Source organism: Haliaeetus leucocephalus, unplaced genomic scaffold (assembly GCF_000737465.1).
Source record: "Haliaeetus leucocephalus isolate CR32 unplaced genomic scaffold, Haliaeetus_leucocephalus-4.0 Scaffold92, whole genome shotgun sequence".
In the NCBI taxonomy this organism is placed as follows: domain Eukaryota; kingdom Metazoa; phylum Chordata; class Aves; order Accipitriformes; family Accipitridae; genus Haliaeetus; species Haliaeetus leucocephalus.
This window is the reverse complement of record NW_010972528.1, coordinates 5517209-5539112: the sequence shown is the minus strand read 5'-3', so window position 1 is coordinate 5539112 and position 21904 is coordinate 5517209. Positions and strand designations below refer to the sequence as shown.

Here is a 21904-nt window from a genome sequence, read left to right as displayed (position 1 = left end):
TGCTCTATAACTAAAACCTATACGGAATCAACTATGCACAGTTGCATGTTCTGGTGATATTTTCACAAAACTGCTCTTTTTATAAAGAAAATTTATTACTTACAGTGGCCCTCTAAAATAATTTCCATGAACTTATGAACACAAGCCCTAACGTCAGAACTCTGAACAGCCAAACCTCCCCAACTTTATCAAAGACTGGTAAAGCGAGGGGGGTTTGGTACCCTTTCTTTGGTAAATCAGTACATTCAAGTCAAAGACCTCTCTTTAAATGATCAGGAATCTCTTTCGATAGCCAGACAACTCAGTTCATTCTCCACAATCTGACTGGGATGGCCTTGCAGATAAAATCTTTAAGACCTGCTAGACCCTTCTGGGGAAAAAAAAAATAAAAAAAAATTCAAGACTAAAAAAATGCTACACATTTGGAGTAGCTTGAGTACAATGTATTATGCGGTTCATTTTCATGTACCCAGCATTGATTCAGAGTCAAGAACTGTGTGTATTTATTTTCCATTTATGCATGCTCATGTGACAAGAGTAAAGGAATGTTACTGACCAAATTGCAATTACCTCTTGAAGCTGGAGAAATTTTCCTTCCATTGCTGAAAGAGCATTGCTTTTCTCAACCAGCTGTTTACGGACCTTGATCATTTCCACGTTGTCCCGAATGTTTAGCCTTCAAAATTATATTAAAAAGAAATGCATCATGAGCTTAAAGATACAAAATGAATTATCTTATTTTGTTGTGAAAAGTTGAAATCCTTTGCCCATCAGCTTTCTACAACACATTTGGGAGAAGATTTAGTGTGTAATACCCAAATTAATTTCTTGTTCTATAATCCACATTACAGAATTTAGGTAAATAAACATTCTACCACACGATGACATTGCAGCTTCAATCAATACATATGCATCTTTGTTCATTGTATCAAACTATATATGACAGGAAGAGAAAACAATCCTATACCTAAAGAGATTATTTTCCATTCACCACTTTTCCACCCTCCAAAGTATTTGGTGCCAGTACATTACTGTTTTACGGAGTTTCCTCTTAGAGTTTAAACCTATCAAATACTGCTAAGTGACTTAGCAATTTATACTGTAACACCTTAAGGCTGGTGTTCAAACAAGCTGCAGGTGTGTCCTAACTACATGAAAATCACTTAATAACGATGTAGATGTTCTATATTGTCACAATTCTAAGATTAATTTGAGAACATACTGTTTAATAGAAAGGATATCTAAAATAATTAAAAATCTAAATAAACATTTACTTATATGTTTTCCCTTACTTCAAATAGTGAAACTAAATCCCATTATTTTCACAGCTTCTTCAAGTACGGGGAGAGAAATCAATTCTGATTTGTATTAATATAAAAGATGATAAAAGCAGAATACATCTTTAGCATTTGAAAAGGTAATTTCTCTTCCAATATTTATCTATTTTAGACATATTGGACGAATTGTCACAATGCCATGCTGGAGCAAGAAAATGGACTACAAAGCTTACACATCTGTAAACCAGCTGAGTACGTGAAATACTTTCCTTTTATTCTGTAAAATATCAAATCCTATTGTGTTTTGGCATTGCCCAGTTAATTGTCCTTACACAGAAAATAAACACTCACAAACCCGAGATTTTCCCCAAGCAACAGCCCTAACACAATGCTAAAACTATCATGTGTCTAAAACATGTTAGCTACATAAATTAAAGTTGTGGTGAGTATAGAGAGCAGCACTGTCTCATGCTTGCTATTTAAAAGCTAATGTAGTGGCACGTTTTTATTAATCTTGTTCCACACATCAAACAAAAGGCTCTGATGCCTTCAAAGGCATTTTCTTTTTTTTTTTCCCCCTTCTTTTTTAAGCAGGGGGCTTTTTTTTTTTAAGCAGGGGGCTCTTTTTTTTTCTTTTTTTCTTTTTAAGTAGAAAAAGGAGCAGATGATAGTGAAATTTATGATGTACAGATGTAAACCCCATGGCTCCTGACAATCAACATTAACTATTTTTTCAACAGTGAATGAAACAGCATTTGATTTAAACAGGTTTGGGGTACTGATATTATGAAGTAAATTATTCAAATTTGGAAGTAAAAAATTACTTTTTTATTGGGATCATTTCAATCCTTACAATTGTAAGAGTATTTACCTCATGAAATGTCTAGCTACAGAAAGCACGTACAATTAATTTATTAGTGCATTACATTGATCACAATCTCAGCTCTCATTATAGGCTAGAGCAACGAAATTATTTCTCTACAGTACTTCTACAGTATTTTATTTATTTAAATAAAATATATCTAAGAAATGTCCAATGCATCCAGGTACATGGCAAGGAGCTTGCTGTTGAAGAACAAAGTAATTTCAGATTTTGTGGGCAAGGCAAAGTTAATTGAGGAAGATTCTGTCAGGAAGATTCATTTTTCTATAAATAAAGTCACAAAACAGTAGAGTAGAACAGAAATTGATTATCTACACAGCTTTGTCCCTCCCAGGTAGTTGATGTATTCTGCTCCCAGAACATCTGCCCAGGTATTCTGATATAACTTAAAAATAAGAGTTATATACAGATTTGATATAAAAGTCAGTGCTACCTTTCACTTAAATAGATATATTTTGCTGGAAGAGTAACAAAATAATGTATAATAAAGCTGTACTAAGATAGCTCATTCAATATTTTCTCTATTGCCAAAAAAGCCAAAAGCCACAGAACCTGAAGACATGGAAGTAGACCTGGAGAGCAGAAGTTCGAAAAATAAAAGGAACTAATATCCCTTTTGAGGCAGTAACCAGAATTAATGGGCATACTGATTTAGCTCTAGCACGCCTTCTACCACAAGTGCAGAAATGAGGAACATGAACTCTATCCTTCCATTCTAAACCTCATCTTAAAGCTGTATTTAAAAGTCTGAAATTGGAAATGAAGTTAGGAGAAAGTGACTCTTTAAAAAGCTAAGAATTATGTTTGGGGTTAATGTCTGAAATACACCAAAGAGACAATCTATTTTCCAGACCTCTTATCGTTTGGATTAAAAGCATATAGAGTGGGGTCCCAGTAACAGGCTGGGGACCAGCTGTGTGGGAATGGGGGACTGATAGCAACCTACACCAGAAGGAAATGATTAAAGAAAGGATCTTGACCTGCACTATACAAATTTATGCCAGTAAATCCCAGATGGCTAAGATAATAAAATTGAGGTCTAATTAAACCACATCCCTTGCATCTTGTCTTTGCTTCCATACGAGCAGGACATGGATACAATACTGAGACTACTCTTAGAGAGTCCTGACTATTTTATCAACTGGACCAGTAGCTCGCAAACGTTCTCCATTCACATTCACAACAAGAAAAACAAGCAAGTAAAAAAATATCACCACCATACTTCTCAGGATCACTTACGCTCTGCCTGGCAAAACAAACAAAAGGTTTCTAGGCTAATAGTTCTCAATCACAAATGCATCAATGGCCAAGATATATACATAGACTCCCAAGCACAGAAGTAAAGAATAGAACATCAATGTGCAATACTCTTCTCATTTTACAATGCTTAGGAACTAACAGGATTATATGTTGATATACATTACGTTCTTTCCTTTACCTCTTATTTCTTACAGGAAGTCAAATACAAAGGGGGTAAAAACCCCAACAGTGTTTACCTTCTAGTAGCACCTTTATATTGTAATTGATAGTATATTTGCACTAAGCAAAACATTAGCATTGCATCAACAGATCTAGCATCTAAGTTTTTAAGATTATTTAAATACCAATATAAAATTCTGTATTTGTTTGCCTGGCTAAAGAGCTACCTAAAAATGAAAAAAAAGTCATGATCTTTAGGGAAACTGGTTAAATATGAAAAATCAGATATGGAAATGCAAATATAAGGGGTTTTTTTTATATTAGACATGATTTAGCAAATTCATATACATGCTGTAGTCTCTCAAAACCCTTTAAATAACGCATTGTGACTAACACATTCCACATTTTATTCTAGGTCTGCAATGCTATAATGCAAACACAGAAGTCATGAATGTGTCAGATATGATACTCCTGTCCAAAAATCCACACATTTAATAGCTTTAATTCCAAAATCATGTTGCTGCAAAAAATGCCAGAGGAATTAAAAACTGACTGGCAAATAAGTTTTTGCATTAAAAAAACCAACCAAACAAATGCAGAAATGTGCAAATGCCAAATACCTGTTTCACAAATGCATTTTGGGGTGGCTTTAAAAATGTTTTTGGAAAGTACCAAGAGCAATTAAGTTATTTGAAGCTAGCTGCTTGCAAAATGTGATTGTTTAGACAATGTTTTAACTTGCGCACTGTGTATTATAGACATCAAACCATGAGGTTATTATGGTTTTGGCCATCTTTAAATTAAAAACAGTCAAGCTAAATGCAGTTAAATTTTCTACTTAAGAAAACATGTTTAGTCTAACAAGCCACAGGCCAAATTTCTCCCTTAAGTCAGAATTAAATATTCCTGAAACAATCCCCAAACAATCTCTAATGAAATATTGAAAAGAAACATTGATTGCAGCCATGTTACAATAATCATGTGAAGGAGTACACTGCATATGAACTCAGCTCTGTTATGTAGCTCTTAGGTTATTATACAGAAACTGTAGTGAAATTGCAAAGGCAGCTTTAAAATATTACTGGATTTCTTGCGGGCATAGGACTCAAGATAACTAGTTATCTCCCTCCCTTACTGCTGATGGATCAATGATTATTAACTGTGGGTGCTTCACTACTTGGAAACTACAGTTATTTCAATCACAAGAATTTCTTAATCATGGAGCAGAATAAAGAATGTCTTCCTAAAGGTTGAAAGTAACCTAATTTTGTTAACACCAGGCTGAGATCAAATGGTACTACAACATGAAGATTAGTGGAAGCATATTTATTATGTCCTTTTGGCACCATACTGTTCCTAAAGAAGTTCAACACATTAACTGTCTTTGGGTAGTAATGTAACTAGATGAAAGCCAACTGTATTCTTACAAAACACAAGAAAAAGCTGCTAATTGTACCAAAATTCAAAGATATAAACTACAAAGATGCAATAAGATGATCTTATCAGTCACCCAAATTTCCAATTTTACCTCCAATATGCCATATTGAGAGCCTCTTCTCTGCTGATGCAAAGATTAAAAATAAGAATTACATAGAACCTATAAATCTATTTGTGTAATAAAACAACTAATACAAACTGTTCTGGATAGCAGTTACAAGACTCCCAAGAAAGCAAGCTAATGAAAATCTCCTAAAGATAGCATGTATAGGTACTTATGGTTACAGTTGAACCTGGAGAGAATAGTATCCCTCTGAGTTCTGGCTCTGGTTCATTCAGCATTAAAAAACCCGTAACTTGAAAAACATGGGGATTAACAGCCTTTCATAAAGTATTCTAGTGGCAAAATTATAGAACACACACTATTCTAGATATGGACATTTTTCAATTTCTCTCCCATTGTCTTCAGCCAAACACTGTAACTCTTAAATACTTAAGGTATTTTTCATCATTTCAAACAAGAAATAGACTATAAAGGAAATACTTCCAGAACTTTGAACATGAATTCACAGGCAGTAACTTAGGTCAAGTATCACAGATTGTATACAAGTAATTTTATAAACATAATAAGGATCTGCACTACTTTTTATAGCCTGACTTTATTTAAGGATTTTTTCGCTGAATTTGAAGTGTATCTTTACTTTAAAACTCCTTAAAAATGTCACAGAAATATGGTAGCTGACATTGAATTTAGATGTTATGTTCAGTTAATGTGTGCTGTACTTAAAGAACAGTATTCATCTACAGAAGAATGAAGCACAGAAGTTTTGAGATTTGTATCAGATTATTTTCAAACAATGAAAAAAATCTTTAAAATATTTTCTGAATTCACCGTAGGCATAGACTGAGAAATTATAACAACAACAACTTCTTTAACCTATTTAAACTATATAATGGAAATTCTGAATAGGGGAGACTTATGACTTTGTGAATAATTTAATAGCAAACATCATGATGTTTATGTAGCACCACTGATACACAAAGAATGCTCGCACATAATAATAGGGTCCCTGCCTTGAAAGGCTGTTAAAGAACTGACCACGTATTTCTGATCCAAGTAGAACTTTCATTGAAATCAAATGAGTAAGGAATGCAGGATCGTGCCATGTTGGATCCTTAATACAACTAAAAGTAACAGGCTGAAACTGAAACAGTCAAAAGAGGGAATATATATACAAAGTTATATAATTTTGCATATATTTTTGCAAAAATGAAAGAAGAAAGAGAAAGATGAAACTAATAGAGGTTTTATTGTGAAACACATTCCGCAAGCATGTTTGTCTGACTGTTTTACGGCACAGCTATACCATATCCCTTCAAAAATTTGCTAATCTATCAATACAGGGCCATTACTTTTCTACTATTTGTAGACTCCAAATTATCAAGGAGTATTAATGAACAATAAATTACCCACTATGAACCCCTATCTAAAATTTTCTAAGAATTATATTGAAGAAACAATAAATGATTAAAATTTAATGAGTTGAACTTCAATTGAATCTGAATCAGCTGGAAATGAATTCTCTAAAATGGTAATTATGAACTTCTTTGTTTATTTCTGCAAAAACATCGTAACTTATTATCATAACAATCTCCTTGCTTAGAATTATCCATGGCTATTTGGGAAAACATTTTATGACTTAGTTTCAAAGGGGAAAAAAATGAATAAAGCACATATTTCTTAACAGAACAATTAATTTTTACAGCTTTATATAAGCCTTATGACATAGCTCTTCTAATGCTTCCACCATGGAGATTTCCATTTTTCACAATACCTTTGGCTTGCTGTTTCTTGCTCTTTCAGCCGCAGGATGGATTCTTCAATTTCCTTTTCTTTCCTTTTTAGCTGACTCACAAGTATCTCTCTAGCATGTTCTAGTTCCTCAATGTGTTCCCTTTGGGACTCAATCACAGTCTCCCTGCAAGTACAAGCATCTTACATTCCAAAACCAGGCAAGTATTTAATAAAAGAAAAAATTAAATGAATACTCAAGAGAACAAAAATTTCAAAAATGTTCAGTAAAATTTGTATTTCTTGATGACATGCATCACAACAGACATTTAAGAGTTAACTTACCATGAAAATAATTAGAGCTCACCACAAGAAAAGATGTGAATAGTACAATAAATAGATAAAGAATTCAAACGCATTATCAAACACAACACAAACTCCTAAACTAAATGTTTATGTGGACTGAATAATGTTTAGCAGAACCTAGCTGAAAACAGTGTTCATTGTTTATTATACTGCATATTAAACGTATCCTCCCTCTAATCCATTACTATTAAGTGTTTTCTGAAAAAGAAAACACCATTACTAGCTATAAAAAAACATGAGGTCTTCAATGGATGGAGCAGTGAAAGTGATTTTTCAGCTTTTATTCTGAGTTAGGTAACTTTACGCATACACACACAAGATTCAGATGATGTGTCTTTAACAGTGGAATTTATCCACTAAATGCAATTAAAAAAAGAAAGGCAGAAAACTATACAGATCAGAGTCCGAATATTGTTAGTAGGCCACAACTTTGCAATTTCAATTTTCTTGACAAGTTAATCTCAGGTATCTTTTTCAATAACATTTCTTCTAATAAGAATAATCAGCAACTCATCTACAATTTTTTCCACTCTAAAGCTTTCGATGCATAAGCTACAGTTCTTCATTACTTCGTATACCTATCATAGACTTAAAAGTACCTTGAGTTTTTTGGCCATGTGTTTGCTTTTGTACCTGAGTGCACCATTTTGAGCGACGGTGGTTATTTTTTCCACCTTTGTGAGAACTGAAATCTCTGAAAAAAATGTTATTTGAATGTTTTCTGCATTATAACACAATGGTTTTGATCAGTCTTAGGAGAAAAGCTATTGTGAGAACCAAGATTCATGGCAGTCTTAATGAATAGCTCTTAATTTTCCTAGTCTTCAAAAGCGATAGGTATAGCCCTTTCTAGGCCCATCACTACAAAATTACTGAAGATTTTTTTTTAGCAACAACATTCTATTATAATGCAAATTATTTTTTTTAAAAAACTGTAACTGTTTAGCAAGGGTTAGATTCAGACAGGATGCTAGCAAGAGTGCAATCTAAATGTTGTTAAATAATTAAAATTTATTTATTAAAATCATTTATAGGAATATTTCTGTAAAATTATTTCCTACGATCCCACTAAATCTTTATGTTTAAAAAACTTCAAGCACAAAATACATAACTGCACATTAATTAATATATATGTATACTTAGCTTGCCCATTTATTGAAAATTTAGAATTTATGGATATTTATGTAGTAAATCTGATTTAGGTAAATAATTTGGAAAGAAACACAAATACTGAAAGTAGCTTTTAGAAAACCAGGTATCTAAAAAGCTAACACGTTCCAATATACTTTGAAGAAAAAAAAATATTCTAATCAGACCTCAATATCTTTAAATTAGATGTCAACTACCTTTTCTCCACCCTACATAACACCTCTCCATTCTCATGCAGTCTCTACATTAAGGATGTTATCAAGAGTTTCCTGAGCTTCAATTTCAGTTAAAATGTGCAATTGGACTACAAACCAACTTTCAAAATGCAGAAGTGAATCAAAATCATTTTATGTTACTATCCCATACTGCACTTTTTGCAACTTATCCATAAAATCTGACCACCTCTAGAAATGAAGCTTAAATGCATCAGCGTAACACTTTCAATACAGTCACCACTTGCACGGGTTATCCTGCACATTTTAGGAGTCATGTTGGTAATAATTTTGCAGCCAAGGTTTTTTCTGCTTTTGTCAGTTTTGTCCAATAGTAAGCTAGGCAGCATTGCATCTTAGCAAAATGCGAGGCTCACCAGTGGAGATCAGTTTTAACTTCCAGCCAAATTCTTATGTACCTACATTCTGCATTCTAAATCTCTGATCCTGTATTTTCCTTATCATAAAACTCTTCTGCACTGTTACCAATGTTACTGTTGTCAGATCCAAGAACTTCACTTTATTTTCTGAAGTGAAAACTTCAGAATTTTTTTTTCTTTCAAGAAAACCACAAGTTTTAACAATTATAATGACAGAAATTAAGAAATATGAAAATCATACAAATTTCTTATTTCAGCCTTTGGATCCTCAAGCAGATTCTGTCCATGTATTGGGAGCACAAGGTTAGGTGATCTTGCTTCTAAATCCTGAAATCTCATTCCTGAAAACAAAGAAAAGATAAATTTTTGTCATGCTGAATGAAAAAGCATTTAACAAAACAACAAGCTCTATATAGTACAAACACTTACAACTCCTATATAGATGCTATGAAAATTATTTTTACATCAAATTCAGATGGAAAGTGATAATCGGAGTATCTACAACAGCTGCCATAAAATTTGAACTATGGGTGATACAGCATGCACTGTTAAAGAGAAAGGTTAAAAACAAGTCTTGAAATGTTTTTCTTAGAAAATTATACTTTTAAAGACAGAGAACAGAGATGGTGTCTTCAAAGAAGAACAATATCAATATTATTAAATAGGAACATGAACTTGTAACCACTTTTTCTCTGATAGCACTTTCTTTACAAAATCACAAGTGTCATTGACCTGGACAAGTAACTACAGGACCATTTTTAGCAGCACTGCAAATAATTTCCTTATGTTCTTTAGGAGCATACTAAGTCCCTGGTGAAGAAGAAAAGTGAGAAATTACTTAAGGAAGAATTGTTAGTTGAGGAGCGAAAGCAATGGTTTCTCCAAATCTCTTCCTCCTACTTCTCTTTCTTCAGCAAGAAGAAATTAATAAAGTTTTGACGTGGGACCAAACTATGCATTAAATTTCAAATACACCATTAAGGCTGCCATCCCTCAGTCCCAAAACTGAGTCATTCAGGTTCAAGGTGCAACAATACCACCAGGTTCACAAAACGACTGAAAAAAATTTACCTACTTGGCATTTGTGCTGAGGTAACTTGATTTATTTATATGTTTTGAACTTTGATCTTTAAGTATTAAGGTAGTTGTGCTATATACGTGTATATATATGCCTGGAGCATGTATTTTTAATTTTTGTTCAAATCATGATATATCTTAGATGGTTGTACTCAATAAAGAAACTAATGAGAGAAACCAGTGAGTACTTACCGAACATTCATACCTGACCACATCTTTTGGATTGACTTGCTATGGTATTTATACATCAGCCAAACACAAAGCAGATACAGTAATGTATATTTATTATTTGTGGATTCGTCTTGCCTCTTCATACCCTGGAGACAGCTAAGTTCTCCTGAATTTTTCCAGATATTTTATTTTTGGATAATTGCTCTGAATATTTTCTGATCTGTGCTAAAAATATTTTGAGATTCAGCCTTATGGTTTCACAGAGCAATCTAAGAGTCCAGCAGTCTTCACAGATAGGAGGCACATACCTGACACTAGACTGCTAGGTTTATCATCATTAATCAAAAGGGCAGGATGAGAAGACATGCAAGGGAAATACATGAAACATCCTATGCTAATGAATACTACAGAAAATATTCTCTGACCTCCTGGAAGACAACACTACTGTGTTCAAGTTCTGACTATCAGTTAGTAGATTTTTAATAATAGTCTTCACCTTAGAAAGTGTGTTCAATAAACTGCATATTCATAGCACTCAAATTATCAGAATCCCTTCTAGTTTGGATAAGGTCTTAGAACTGAGATAGGCACACTAGAACTTCTGTGAAATTTCTGAACATTATTATCCTAGGTCTGCACAGGACATCTTTGATCTGGACCTGTTCTTATGCCAAGAGAAGTCCTCACAGCATGCCAGATCAACATTTGATCTTTAATCCTTGAACCAAGTTGCCCTTTTCTCTCTGCTAGCACTGGGCCTAAATAAATTTGTTATATTTCTACACTATGTTTGCACTGTTAAAACAAACAAAGAAAAACTGATTTTGGGAATAAAACTGCCTAATTCATGATTGTCCTGGTTTCGGCTGGGATAGAGTTAATTTTCCTTCTGGTAGCTGGTATAGTGTTATGTTTTGGATTTAGTAGGAGAAGAACGTTGATAGCATACTGATGTCTTCAGTTCTTGCTAAGTGGTCTTTACACTAAGTCAAGGATTTTTTAGCTTCTCATGCCCCGTCAGCAAGAAGACTGGAGGGGCACAAGAAGTTAGGAGGGGACACAGCCGGGACAGCTGACCCAAAGTGGCCAAAGGGATATTCCATACCATGTGACATCATGGCCAGTATGTAAATGGGGGGGGGGGAGAGCAGGTGCCCAGCGGGGGCAGATCACTGCTCGGGAACTAACTGGGCATCAGTTGGCGAGTGGCAAGCAACTGCATAGTGCATCACTTGTTTTGTATATTCCAATTCTTTTTTTATTATTATTGTCATTTTACTATTATTATCATTATTATTATTTTCTTCCTTTCTGTCCTATTAAACTGCCTTCATCTCAACATCTCAATACTCAATGAGTATTATTTTTTTTCAATTCTCTCCCCCATCCCACTGCGGGGAGGGGAATTAACAAGCAGCTGTGTGGTGCTTAGTTGCTGGCCAGGCTTAAACCACAACAATGATATAAAGTATGAAAATATAGGGGTTATTAAAATGTCAAAACTTGCACTATATTCAAATTAAAAAGTAAAGAACAGCCAATTGCTTTTTATTGCCTGTCTAAAAACATGAGAATTATTTCTGTTTTCATATACCTGAATAATCAATGTAACTATCAAAATAAAGACTGGTGGGAAGGTGAGATGGAGGAAGAAACCATTATATAACTGTCCATCAGCCCAATCCATAGTTTATAGAAGTTAAGGAGACAATTCTGCTGACTCAGTTTTGAATCATGGCCATAGCTGTCTTTTTTTTTTTAAACACATTATCTGTACAGTGTATAAGTTAACTGAATACAACTACCTCTACAAATGTTCATATGAAAATAGAAAGGTTTTAAAGTGTAATTTCCAAAGGTAGCTACCATAAATAAAGGACTAAGAGTGAGACTGCCTTAACCAGCAAGTCTTGACAGTAAAAAGCATCATTAAAGACGGCTGCATTGTGGTATTTGCTTTCAAAAGTCCACACATGTAATAGATGTTTCAAGTCTGCAGTGTTGTGCACACGTGTATCAAGAGACTAGAGCAAACCTTGAAATTAAAAAAGGAAAAACATGTTGAACCAAACTACAGATGTAAAACTTTGTTATAACATGATAACGCTAAACTTTTTCATATACTCCTTTTATAAGTCTTTAACATGCACAGAAGTTATACTAAGAAAGTCCCCTGGTTTTAACTATTAGGTAAGTTGCTTGATAACTACTTTATTTTCAAATGTGTACTTTGGTTTTACCCATACCACTGCAGATTCTCAAAACAAGGACTTCAAAGGCAAACAAGTTATCATGACTGCTATAAATAAATACAAGAAAAAGAACAATCTTTCTGCCTACAGGTACTATTGCTCACTGATGAACAGAAGAGAGTATGTACTTGCTACAGTGAAGCAATAATTAGTGGTACCTATATAAACTACTATTTTCAATAAATGTGAATTATACCTTTCTTTGCGTGCTCCGGCATGCCAGCAGCCTCACTCACTTTTTTGAGACCAGTGTTAATACGAGATTGAACATAGCTGTACGAACAAGGCCTATGGCCTTGAATCTGGAGCTGCTGTTTAGTTGAAATGAGTTTGCTGCGGAGGCTCTCGTTTTGTTTCTCAAGCTCACGAACTCTCTCTTGCAAATGCTCAATCATTTCTTCCAGCTCCACAGCCTGACCCAGCCGCTTGGGGCCGCCACCAACCTGTTCAGACCTTTTTTTATCATTAACGAGCCGTATTAACTTAGTGGCCATTCTGGGGAAAATAATAAAAAAAGATGAAAAAGAATGTGAAAAGTCAGCATAAAAAGCATTCTGTTGAAAGGAACATAATCACTGTGAAGACTTCAGCATAGAACCTGAATAATAAATTTCAGGTTTTGATATAACTATTACTGCCCGTGAAGAACTCTTTGAAGATAATTGAAACCACTGTGCAGCAATCTGCTTTATAGCACTGACAAATAACAGTTTCCTAAGGCTTATCATTTAAGGTTAGTAAAGGGAGGACACATATTTACTCCATATGCTGCTTAAATGTAATTTTTAACACATGACCTTATATAGGAACCTCTGCATGCTGTTAAGTAAAGTTACAGATTTGGGACGTGGTGGGGCAAACTATAAAAGTTACAATTCCACAAAACATTCAATGATTGAAAGAATGCTAATAATATGCAACATTCCAATGATATATCTTTTCTAGTATTTTAGGATTTAAATATTATTTCAGTTCTAAAGTGGCTAAAATATATAGGTGGAGATATTTAAGAAGGTACTCCGGAAAAAGAGACTTAATAGTTCTCGTTACCATACTCAATTTTATACTTCGGAAATATTACCAATGTGCTTCAGAGAAGGAACGGTTAGCTGAAGAATATAATTAGATACAGAGGGTATGGTTTTCATCTGTCTTTAAAAGGATACAAATTTTGCTTTTGGCATCTCAAGAGTTGTACCTTTGATTTCCTTTAGTTTTGATAAACATTGGTAAGCTAGAACAAAAGGCAGAGAGGGCACATGGGAGTGATGTAATATACAAGAACAGAAAACATACCCAGCAGTGAATGGAAAAAACTTGGCATATAAAGAAAGAAAAGGTGGCTTTGATGATAGAGACAAGTTCAAGACTTTACAAAATTGGTCGCACATCTTCAAGACCTGTATCTAGTTTGCAGAGAATCTATTTTTGCAGGCCCAGAAAGAAAACTGAAAATAAGGACACACTTCATTTGTTTAAAGGGGCTTGTTTTATTTTTGTATACTTGTGGACAGAAGCTTCTACTTAAAAGAACAAAAGTGAAACAAAAAAAATCCATAATAACTTTAGGATGTCACAGAATGTTTCTTGCCTGTAAGCAAGTTTTTTTGTTTATTTGGTTTTTTTCAATGTACTACTGCAAATTCATTCCAAACTTTTAGTTACAAGGGTTTTGGCATGAGGCATGCTGGGAAAGAAATAGAGCTTGAGGAGTTAAGATTTTTCCTCTAGCAGTCTAGACAAACACTGTATTTTATATTTTCTGTGCCTTAAAATATTAATTCAGGTATTCCAATTTGGACATTCCATGTAAATTTACCTAAGTGGATGATGAGTGCATTTGACAGATCATCTAACAAACACAGGAAATGCCATTTGGAATAAGCAAACAATTCATTTGTTCCACCACCTTGTATTTGACAATAGCCTGACAGAAAAGATGGAAGTTCTGTTGTGCTGGTCAATTTGATCCTGACTCACTGAATACCAAGTCAAAAGGAAAGAATGTTTTGGACTTCAGAAAAGTATGAAATAGTCCCACCTACAGAGGCAGTATCTTCAGATGCCCTTTCATTAATTGGTTAGCTTCTGTCCAGAAGCTAGCTGCTTAGATGCAGCAACATTTTATTAGCTGTTTAACATCTGTCAGTGACATAGACAGTGGGATTGAGTGCACCCTCAGCAAGTTCGCCGATGACACCAAGCGGTGTGGTGAGGTTGACACGCTGGAGGGAAGGGATGCCATCCAGAGGTACCTTGGCAGGCTTAAGAGGTGGGCCCATGTGAACTTCATGAAGTTCAACAAGGCCAAGTGCGGGGTCCTGCACATGGGTTGGGGCAATCCCACACACAAATACAGGCTGGGCAATGACTGGATTGAGAGCAGCCCTTCGGAGAAGGACTTGGGGGTATTAGTAGATGAATAACTGAATATGAGCCAGCAATATGCACTCTCAGTCCAGAAAGCCAATCACATTCTGGGCTGCATCAAAAGAAGTGTGGCTAGCAGGTTGAGGGAGGGGATTCTGCCCCTCTGCTGCACTCTTGGGAGACCCCACATGGAATACTACGTTCAGCTCTGGGGTCCCCAGCATAAGAAGGACATGGACCTGTTGGAGCGAGTCCAGAGGAGGGCCATGAAGATGATCAGGGGGCTGGAGCACCTCCCTGATGAGGACAGGCTGAGAGAGTTGAGGTGTTTTAGCCTGGAGAAGAGAAGGCTCCAGGAAGACCTTATAGCAGCCTTCCAGTACCTAAAGGGGGCCTACTGGAAAGACGGGGAGGGACTCTTTAACAGGAAGTGTAGTGATGGGATGAGGGGTAATGGTTTTAAACTGAAAAGAGAGTAGATTATATTAAATATCAGGAAAAAATTCTTTACTGTGAGGGTGGTGAGACACTGGAACAGGTTGCCCAGAGAAGCTGTGGATGTCCCATCCCTGGAAATGTTCAAGGTCAGGCTGGATGGGGCTCTGAGCAACCTGGTCTAGTGGAAGGTGTCCCTGCCCATGGCAGGGGGGTTTGAACTAGATATCTTCAAGGTCCCTTCCAACCCAAACCATTCTATGATTCTATAAGTAATTTTGGATTAATTAGCCCTCCTGGAATATAGCAGTACCATGAACAGTTCTGCTGAGTCCAGCGCAGCATTAAGTTTAACAATAAGCCTAAAGTTGCTTGCATATGTTTGGATACACTGGGTACTGTGCTCCCCATGGTACTTGGGACTTCTTCAATGAAGTTATCTATTACCCTGAATAAAGGAGAGCTGATCATAATTATAAAGATATTTTAGGGCTAACTAGAGCCCATCTAAAAGGCTAGATATCAACTTCTTGGAGGACAGAGAAGGAGAAAAAAGGGGCAGAATCTCTCTCTATAGGCCCTTTGATTCTAGGATGAAATTCCTGACGAATAATTAGGCTTTTATAGCCTCTTCTTCAGTTCTCAGAATACCTGTTATATTTGTACTGAGACAACATAGCTATGAACCCAAGGTACCAACTCCGAAGTGGTGGATAGCAGTGTATCTCTCTACATGGAGATCTAATACTGTCCACTGCAAAAAATATCCCACATACCACAGAGACAACCAGAAATCAATACAAAAATTAATTCCAATGAATGACTTTTGCTGCTACTTTGAAAAGTACTCTGAGAGAAATCAGCATGATTTTTAATTTGTTGATAATGCTCTGAAGGGCAAAAATGTTACTGTGAGCTAAAATAAAAACATTAAAACCCATACCTTTTAATTTTCTCCTCTTGCTTATTTGCATGCTGTTTGAGTAAGATGTTCTCATCATGTAAACGAAGAAATCTGTCTTCCAGTTCCTCTCGACTGATTCGTGATACAGCTTGTCGAGCTTTTACATTCTGTGTAGTTGATGATTCTACCCAAACCAAGACAACTTTAAATTACCTTCAATACATTCAACAACATGTAATCCAAAGTCTAACCCATTTTGAAATACTGAAAAAAATATGAAAATTTTAAAGTAACTTGATATTTTACACTTGTATGACTCTGTTGATTAATTTTTTCAGATTTATTGGCATATTAATCACTTCCTTTTTCCTCCCTCTTACAGATGAAATAAGTAATTCAAACAATATAGCAAACCGATTACCTACTAGATAACACAAAGGAAATAGTTTAGCAAGTAACAAGGTACTGTCAAACATACTACTTAAAAAAAATAACACGAACATTACCACAGAGATGCTTTTTAATCTGTTTCAAAGTTAACATACTCTCTTGAAGCTTTAAAAAGTTAACTCATAATTCTGTAAATTTACTAGATACAAGACTGAGCCCAGTAGTTCCATTCTAATAGCAGCTGAGTAACATATCAGAACTGCATAGTACTTTTGGTTCCCATTTTGTTAAGTGGGTCTGGCCTTGCCCTCAATTCAGCAAAAAAGTCCTCTTTTCTTCTGGAAGGATGAACTTTATAGCTCAATGAGATTTCCAGGTTTTAGCACCTCATAGCAACTCCCCTCTTATAACAAGCAACATGAACACAGAATGGGTCATAGTATTTTTCAGAACTTAACCCAGATTTTGAATGGCATTTGAACTTAATTTTGTGAGTGGGAATGTCAGAAACATGTTTAGAAAGAAACTTAAGAAGCCATTGATCAAAGTCTGTAACTGTAATAAATAGCAGATGGTACAAACCTTGTAATCCTCCAATTCCAGCTAGAGTTAGACCTACGTCTCTCACAGGCAGGTCCCCCACAGTTTCATCAGCTGGAACAGACATAGCTTATCTATGGATAACAAAATTCAAATGAAATTCTTCTCCATCTGTAACTTAAACTGCGAGACTAGAATGAACTACAATACATCATATAAAATGAAGGAAAAAGTAATGACAGATTTGTATGTTACTGTAAATGCTCCTATCTCAATTGTATCGCTCAGAGGACAACCTCAACTTTCAAGTTAAATGTTAAATCAGTTTTAATCTGTGCACAAAATACGGCTTCTTTGTTATGCAATAGCTCCGACTGTATTTAATGTATGTAGAATTAGCTTTTTTTAAGTTCTAGTTCTGTTGTCTTCAGCAATCTTTGGGCTAAGGCCATATTTTTAAGTGCATGTGGGAGGGGGACCTGGGCAGGGGGGTGTTCATTTTGTTTGTTCATTTTAAGACAGGTCAAAGCTTAAGGCATCAACTGGTAGATAACTAATGCCATCTTCTACATTTTGAATGGGACTCTTTGAAACGGAGGTGCTGGGGGTTATGAAGTCATTTCAGTATTGCCTACCATTCTCTTAGTCTTCTTTCAATCATTGTCATAAGAGAAATTACTTTCCAAGGTAGAGACTCTCCTATGAATGATTCTCATAAATACGAACACATTTCTTTCTTGAGGCTACAGAAAGCTTAGCTATGTGACGAAGTGAGATTAGGAAATTATTAATGTGAGAAAGTACTACATTTGTTTCAGTGTAATATATGAAGATACTCGTTAACAACTACTGTTTCTTTCTTCTCTTCCAGTGCAGAAGATTAGATGTCAGCCACAGAGTCAAGTAAGGCTGATATAGCATACAAAGAGAGACATGAAGTCCTTTGGACAGTCTTTTTTTCCCCCTATTGTTGCACACTTCAGGTGATATAAATCCTTAGTGAATCTAAAAACATCTAGGAAAGCATTGGAATGTTACTAAAGACCTGCATCAGATGACAGAAGTGACACAGTATAATCCACAAACATTCCATGAAGTATCTGTTAATTCTATCCTAACCAAAACTGCTGCTAAAGATATGCCTTTCTTCTACCAGTAAAGTCTTCTATCATAAAAAGTTCTCCTTATGGCTTTGTCCAAAAGGAATGAAAAGGATTAATGGAAGATTAGATTCCAGCAAGTCAATCTTGCTTTCAATCTTTTGTTTTGTCATCACTAAAATTTAGGATAAAGTATTATTTCCAGCTTTCACTGTTTATATCAACCTGAACACATTTTTCTTTCGTGTGGAACAAATGCTTCCTTGTCATGACTGTTGAAATGCCTGAACTGATCTACCGTTGTAGATTAGCAATAAGTTTCAATGCTCTCAGTCACAGAAACAGAATACTACTTCATGACGTTGAGGTCCATGGCATGCAGCCATTGTAATGAATGGCACAATTCTAATGACAGATGCATACCTACTAGAATCCAGCTCCTCAGTGTTCTCAGCTCTTTTTGTGTTATTCACACAAATCCCCCAAAACTTTTTTTTTAATTTGTTAAATTAGCACTATCTGCAGTCATTGACTTCACTCAGGTCTAGGTTCATTACTGCAGTCATAATTATACGTCACTGTATCAATATCACTACAGCAATTGAGATTAAAGTGAAACAGAAACCTTTACCTCTAGATGATCAGTCCAAATTTGGTTCATGATGGTGGCAACAAGAAGATGCTACCATTATATGTCTTTCTAGAATGTGGTTATCTTAGTCTTCACAAATCAAAAATGACAGGTTCTTTTGGCAAATATCAGAGAGGTCAAGAGCTAACCAAACATTTTATCAACACAACTCCACAATGTTTGTGATCTAGCAAAATCAAGTTTCAAAAACTCTAGCACAATAATAGGCACAGGCAAACATTACTGGTTTTTACTATTTGCCACTTGCTAAGAAACTTTGCTATGGATATCTGCCTGTTATTTTCAGTGTGAAAGAAATACATTTGTTTAAAAAACAAAGACAAAACAACACATGCTTATCCCTCAAATAAACAAACAAAAACCCCCTTGTCAGTAGTAATCCATTACTGGCTGCAGCAAAAACACAGAAATATTTAAGTTGCAAGCAAACAAACATAGCAGGGCTGGACAGGAAAGCCAGTTTTTACTGGCAACATGACATGACTTGAAGTCAAGTGACAAAATAAAGCTACTATAAATCTAAATCCCCAAAACTTAGAAAGGTCAAATTTTCAAGAGTAAAAGGAAGAATTCTTTGTTTCATTTTCATTACAAAGTGACAGAAATTAAGTATTCAGCTTTCTTTTCTGTCCTAGGCCACAGGAAAAGAAAAAACAAATTAACTGTTTTTATGAAAAAGAATGTTTTTAGATAGAAACAGTACAAACCTGCCTCTTGATTTTAGGGAGGCAAAATACAATTACAGATTTAGAATTTGGCCTGGCAATTTATTTGCCTCATCAGTAACATAAGAACCACCTATGTCTTCAATAATCACTAACAACCATCATCTATGCTTCTTCTTCGAGAAAGGACACTTCAAACAGCAAATCATGTGTTACATACGTTTTTGAATATTAGGCCAGCGTCAATCACAAACACGGAAACAAAATTACTTTCCTTGCAGTCAACAGTTCCAGCATTGTTTCTAAAAGCATGAGATTCCTCTACAGAGTTCCATATTACTTCTTTGGAAAGCATTTGCAAAGCAATTAAATCTGACAAAACTGTACAGCAACATTGCCACAAAAGTGATTGTACTTAAGAGTCCACCATTTCCTAAAATAAAGCATAATAAAGCAAAAGAGATATAAATTTGTATTTGCATCTGGACAGATCCACATGCCATGCTGAACCTCAACAACTTAACAATTCTTATTTCCAAAAAAAGGTCACCCTACAGTCACTTCAGCACTTCTTGTTCCTAAAAAATAAATTAAAAAAAAAAAACAACCAAAAGCCTTCACATACAAAGAGAGGAAAATTTTCCATATCTTTGGGATTAGCCTATAATAATTTCAAGTTTGGTATAAGCAAGAATTTTAGATATAGTTACTGAAGTTAAAGAAACCATAACTTTCTTATATACTGCACTACTACAAAACTGGTGCTATCAGCACCTGTATCTGACGAATTACTACAAAAAACCACATACAAGTTTGCAGTGTTACACAAGACCAGATAGTAATGAGCATGAATACTTAAAGTTTCAGATCTCATGCTTTAGGTTCGAATTCTTATATAACTCACAGAAGCATACTGTTCTCACTGCATCATTCAAATGTGGCAAAACTGAGGAGGGATTACTTAAATTTCCAAAAGTTCTCAGCCAGTGGGGGCTAGTTCTCAGCTTGCAGGGTTTCTATTGAAATCGTAACAATTACAACACTTAATCATTTCAACATAGATTTAGAATTTCATTAATCTTGGCCATGGTCAAGATGATGGTTTTCTTACAAAATCCTACCCCACTTCTCTGGCAGAGGGAAGAAAAAAAAAGAAAAAAAAGAAAAAAAAAAGGGGGAGAGACAGACCACCCATCTACCTTAGCCTATCACAAAGTATTTCCAGCCTACATTCTTCCTGTATTGATTCCTTAAAGATAAATGTTTGCACCCTATGGGGCCTGGTATCTAAAATAATCTCATTTATTACTTGGTAGGAGTATATACACATATCGTCTTTCAAACATCATCTGTTGCAGGGTTGTGAGTTTAAGGAAGTGGAAAGGAAAAAAAGAGAGAAGATATGGAAGATATTAGGAAAGGAGATCACGACATCCTGCTGCAGTCTGAGGGAAAAAACATCTCCCAGACCTGTAAATCCTACTGCAACACAGAAAAATCAAAACAACCATGTCTTGCCTTCAAGATGTTTTACAAGTGCTTTCCAAATTTTTCTTCAGCTCCGTCAGTGCTGACAATAACTTACACGACTGGGGGGGGCAGGGAGGAAAGGTAGCGTTTGCCTCCTGAAGGAACGCCTACACTCCCCGTTTTTTCCCGCCCTCGGGCACAGGAACACAGCTCCCGCTGGAGTCCAGCAGCCTTTTTACGTACGTAACAGAGGCCACAACTGAGGAGGGCTATAGGGCTACTTTTTAAAAAAAAGGGCGAGGCTCCCTGCCTCTTCCCACGGGCGCTGAGCCGCGAGCGAGGCAGCCTCACAGATCTGAAACGACCGCTTCGGGAGCGCAGCCCCAGGCCGGGCCCCCCCTCAGCGCGGGAGAGCGCCGACCCCCAGCTCCTCAGCGACTCCGGCTCCCCGGGCTGGGGACACCCCCGCGTCGGGTCGTGGCGCCACATCCCCCTGAGTAGCTCCAGTATCGCTGTCCTCCCCCCGCCGTGCCCCAGAGGAGAAAAAGCTCCCCCCGTACTCACAGCTCCCTGCTAGCCCTATGTCTTCTCTCAGCGTTCTGTTAGCAACTACTCCTGTTGCTACCCGAACGCTTCCACTTCCGGGGACTGCAGGACCCCGCTGCCCGCTGGGAGTGGTAGTTCGGGAAGGGCCGAGCGCCGCCTCCGCCTCACGCGAGGGACTACAGCTCAATTTTCGCCACCTGCTTCCCGCGCCCGTGCCGCGGGGCGTGCCGGGAGTTGTAGTCGCCCTCAAAGCTGCGCGTCGGGCTGGTGGCGGCGGGGGCTGCTCCGCGCAGCTGGGGGAGGACGGCTCTCGTTTCGGGCGGGCGGCTGGCCGGCCGGCCGAGGCGGCAGCATGAAGAGGAGAGCGGGGGAGCGGGAGAAAGAATTGAAGGTACCTTCTCTTTGCTTCCTGCTCCG

General features: G+C 36.4%; 2 protein-coding genes across 6 annotated transcripts in view; one reads left to right on the top strand and one right to left on the bottom strand.

The window, feature by feature from the left end:
• RPGRIP1L (RPGRIP1-like) overlaps window positions 1-21578 on the bottom strand; it is an 80495-nt gene extending 58917 nt beyond the window's left edge. The window contains exons 1-7 of the mRNA XM_010584901.1: window positions 21506-21578; window positions 17097-17188; window positions 16164-16308; window positions 12612-12910; window positions 9157-9256; window positions 6852-6995; window positions 571-676 (exon numbers count right to left, since the gene is read on the bottom strand). Of these exons, the coding sequence (XP_010583203.1) occupies window positions 571-676; window positions 6852-6995; window positions 9157-9256; window positions 12612-12910; window positions 16164-16308; window positions 17097-17181 (879 nt within the window). The 5' untranslated portion in view covers window positions 17182-17188; window positions 21506-21578. The remainder of the gene's footprint in view (window positions 1-570; window positions 677-6851; window positions 6996-9156; window positions 9257-12611; window positions 12911-16163; window positions 16309-17096; window positions 17189-21505) is intronic.
• Window positions 21579-21742: 164 nt separating this feature from the next.
• Window positions 21743-21904, top strand: part of FTO (fat mass and obesity associated) — a 259203-nt gene continuing 259041 nt past the window's right edge. For all 5 annotated transcript variants that reach the window (XM_010584883.1, XM_010584855.1, XM_010584865.1 and 2 more), the window contains exon 1: window positions 21743-21878. In XM_010584883.1, the coding sequence (XP_010583185.1) occupies window positions 21840-21878 (39 nt within the window). In that variant the 5' untranslated portion in view covers window positions 21743-21839. The remainder of the gene's footprint in view (window positions 21879-21904) is intronic.